The sequence below is a fragment of the Bison bison genome, unplaced genomic scaffold, assembly GCF_000754665.1.
Source record: "Bison bison bison isolate TAMUID 2011002044 unplaced genomic scaffold, Bison_UMD1.0 scf7180017854487, whole genome shotgun sequence".
NCBI classification, from domain to species: Eukaryota; Metazoa; Chordata; class Mammalia; order Artiodactyla; family Bovidae; genus Bison; species Bison bison.
The window spans coordinates 6,530-9,872 of NW_011485060.1; the positions used below are offsets into that span (position 1 = coordinate 6,530).

Consider the following 3,343-nt stretch of genomic DNA (forward strand, 5'->3'; position numbering starts at 1 on the left):
AATGGAGTATTACTCAGCCATTAAAAAGAATACATTTGAATCAGTTCTAATGAGGTGGATGAAACTGGAGCCTATTATACAGAGTGAAGTAAGCCAGAAGGAAAAACACCAATACAGTATACTAACGCATATATATGGAATTTAGAAAGATGATAACAATAACCCTGTGTATGAGACAGCAAAAGTGACGCTGATGTATGGAACAGTCTTATGGACTCTGTGGGAGAGGGAGAGGGTGGAAAGATTTGGGAGAATGGTATTGAAACATGTGAAATATCATGTATGAAACGAGATGCCAGTCCAGGTTCAATGCACGATACTGGATGCTTGGGGCTAGTGCACTGGGATGACCCAGAGGGATGGTATGGGGAGGGAGGAGGGAGGAGGGTTCAGGATGGGGAGCACATGTATACCTGTGATGGATCCATTTTGATATTTGGCAAAACTAATACAATTATGTAAAGTTTAAAAATAAAATAAAATTAAAAAAAAAAAAGAAAACCAGAGTCTAACATCGTACGGCAATTCTTCTCCAATTGAAAATTCACAAATGAAAAAGAAAACTATAGTCTATAGCAAAGTAGAAAACAAAATCCAAAGGGAAAAATAAGTCATCACTCAAGTACCCTAATTCACTAAAATATCCTAATTCACGTCAGTGGAACACTGGGTTCCACGATCCTCCTAAGCCCTTCCCCTGTCATCCACACTTTGTATCACACAGGTGACAAATCATTCTAAATTTTCTCATTAAAACAGAAAGACTTGGACCTGAGGGCAGGGTCCTAAGCCAGTCATCTGGAATGGATTTTCCAATGGCGTTTGAAAGTCCCCAGCTGACGGAAGGCTCTGTGACACTCGGGGCACACGTAGGGCCTGAGCCCAGAGTGGGTGCATCGGTGAACATTGAGGTTCCCTCGGTGGCCGAAAGCTCTGTCACAGTGCTCACAGCGGAAAGGCTTCTCCTGGGTGTGGGTCCTCTTGTGAGCGCGCAGTGTGGAGTCGTGGGTGAACTTCTTGATGCAGATGTCACAGCTGTAGTGCTTCTCGCCAGTGTGGATCCCCTGGTGAATCCGCAGGTCTGAAGGCTGTATGAACCCTCTGGCACAGATGTCACATTGAAAGGGCCTCTCTCCTGTGTGTGTCCTCTGGTGCAAGGTAAGCTGAGATTGATAAGGAAAGCTCTTTTTGCACACCTTGCATTCAGAGGGTGCCCGTCCTGGGGTTCCTGCTCCCTCAGGAAGACTGGTGGGTCCCCCGGTGCCAGATGAACGAACGGAATGGAACCCAAGTCGTCCTGAGAACTCTCCTTGATCCAAACACATGGCTGCCTCTTGAAGCACGTCTTGGCAAGAGGGACTGCTGTCCCGTTTCCTTTTGACGGGTCTGCGATTCTTCAGAGGACCTCGTCTGGATCCACTAGGAGTGGAAACATCTCCCTCTGGAACACAAGAGGAAAGGCTTCAGAGCCACATTTGAAGTATCACTTCCTTCCTGGGGACTCTCCCCTCTCTCTGCCCTCCCAGAATCTGCTGAAAGAAGACATTCAGCACCATATTTATCAAGGAGCATTTTCCATGGTGCCGACCTCATTGGAACCATCCCTAATTTGGCTACAGACTTCCCAGCATACAAACTACCTAAGAGTCTAGCTAATGAAACACTCTGAAACAGTGACGATGCAGAAGGTTGGCATTGGAGAAGCAACTCCTACCCCACAACACCAAGGGATGGAAATGCTCAGTACCCCTTCCTGGACATCAGTGGAGGCAGTCAGTACCTCCTGTGGTCTCCAAATTTTTAATATTCACCATGATCCTGCAGAAGTTCAGGCTCTTGAGCCGAAAGGGTTCTTGTCACTCCTGTGTCTTTCACCAGGTCCTTCTCCAAGTTCTCCTTGGAGGGCGTCTGACCCTCCAGTTCAACTGTTTCAAGAATGGTCTCTAGCAGGAGAGCTTTCTGGCCCTGACAAGGGGCAACCAAGCAGAGTCAATCCCACTGCCTTAGCCCACGGCAAGCTCTGTCTCCTCTTTGCCCACCCGCCTCGTACCCTGATCTCACACTCCAGCTTTCTGGATATCAGTTTGGGGGATATGCCCTGACTGCTTCCCATCACCCTGATTGGCAAACCTCTTCTGATTCCCATGTCTGTCCTTGATCTATACCGACCACCTCTGGCAAAAGTCCAGACTTCACAGCTGGCTCTGCCAATTATCTTTGTACATATCTCTCCACCTCATCTCACATTCTCCAGGCCCTGAATCTGAAAGCAGAGGATTCTGGCTCTAGGGCTCCTGACTTCACCACTTGTTGATACCTTGCCTGGATTTCTCTTCGACATGGAAGGTGGCCTGGGGCATAATAAGATGATAAGCAGTATAGCTGTTATACTGTATAGCTCTATTCTATACTATACAGCTCTATTCATGAGAAATCAGTAGCATCTCCTCCCCTGATTCACATTTCAAAAATCCACTCTCTCCAGACATACTCCAAAATCTGAGGGGGAAAATGACTCCAACGGGGAACTTGTTATCAATTCAAGGTGTTTACAATATCCCCCAATATTAGTGCCTCTGACGAAATCCATCATGGGTGAAACACGTGTGAGTGCATTTACAACTGATGAACTGAGCCGGCACCATCCCGTGGAAACAGGACTCCTTTGCCCTCATGCTTAGGCCACAAGCTTTCATGGTGAAGGACTATGAAAGATGGACTGTCTTCATTCTCACACTGGCTGGAAAACGGCCGGGAACGGAATGCATCCATGAGAATTCCTGGAGGCAGTGGGTCCATTCCTGTGTTTGCCCAGTTCTCCAAATATTTGCGCAGTCACACTCACTCGACCCACTTCTACCTGCTCCCAGACTGGAGGTCAGGACATCACACTCACCTGCCCCCTCAACAGGTCCTTGGCTCCTGGCAGATGCTGCCCGTCTTGGCTTTCCTGCTGACCCTCGTCTGGAGGGATGACACTGACTGTAGACTGGGGCTCCCTGGCTCCATCTCCCTCACCGTGCCCCTCACTGACCTCAGATCCTAACATCTCAACACCTGAGACTGGCATCAAAAAATCCTCACCTTGGACACGGACTACAGCCTGTGACAAAAAATTCAAATAGGATTAGTCTCCCTTCACAAAACCCAAAAAGGTATTCATTGCATATACTACCTTAGAAGCCCACCTCCTGGGAATGACATTTGAAAGACCAACACCCTCAACTGAGGATGTACAGAAACATCTCCAGTGATGCCACAGGCCAAGTGCTCGCCCTTCTGGGAATCACTGATTCAGAGCCAAGCCCTCTGATCCTTCTCCTTCATCTCCTAGCTCCCAGCC

At 48.0% G+C, this 3,343-nt stretch overlaps 1 protein-coding gene across 1 annotated transcript; it reads right to left on the reverse strand.

The window, feature by feature from the left end:
• Positions 1-794: 794 nt before the first annotated feature.
• On the reverse strand, positions 795-3,103 carry LOC105000873 (zinc finger and SCAN domain-containing protein 5B-like; the record flags this gene model as incomplete). Its single annotated transcript, XM_010856945.1, has 3 exons — positions 795-1,441; positions 1,812-1,965; positions 2,897-3,103. Coding segments are annotated over 3 exons (1,008 nt in total), but the record flags the coding sequence as incomplete, so codon positions are not given.
• Between the last annotated feature and the right edge of the window lie 240 nt (positions 3,104-3,343).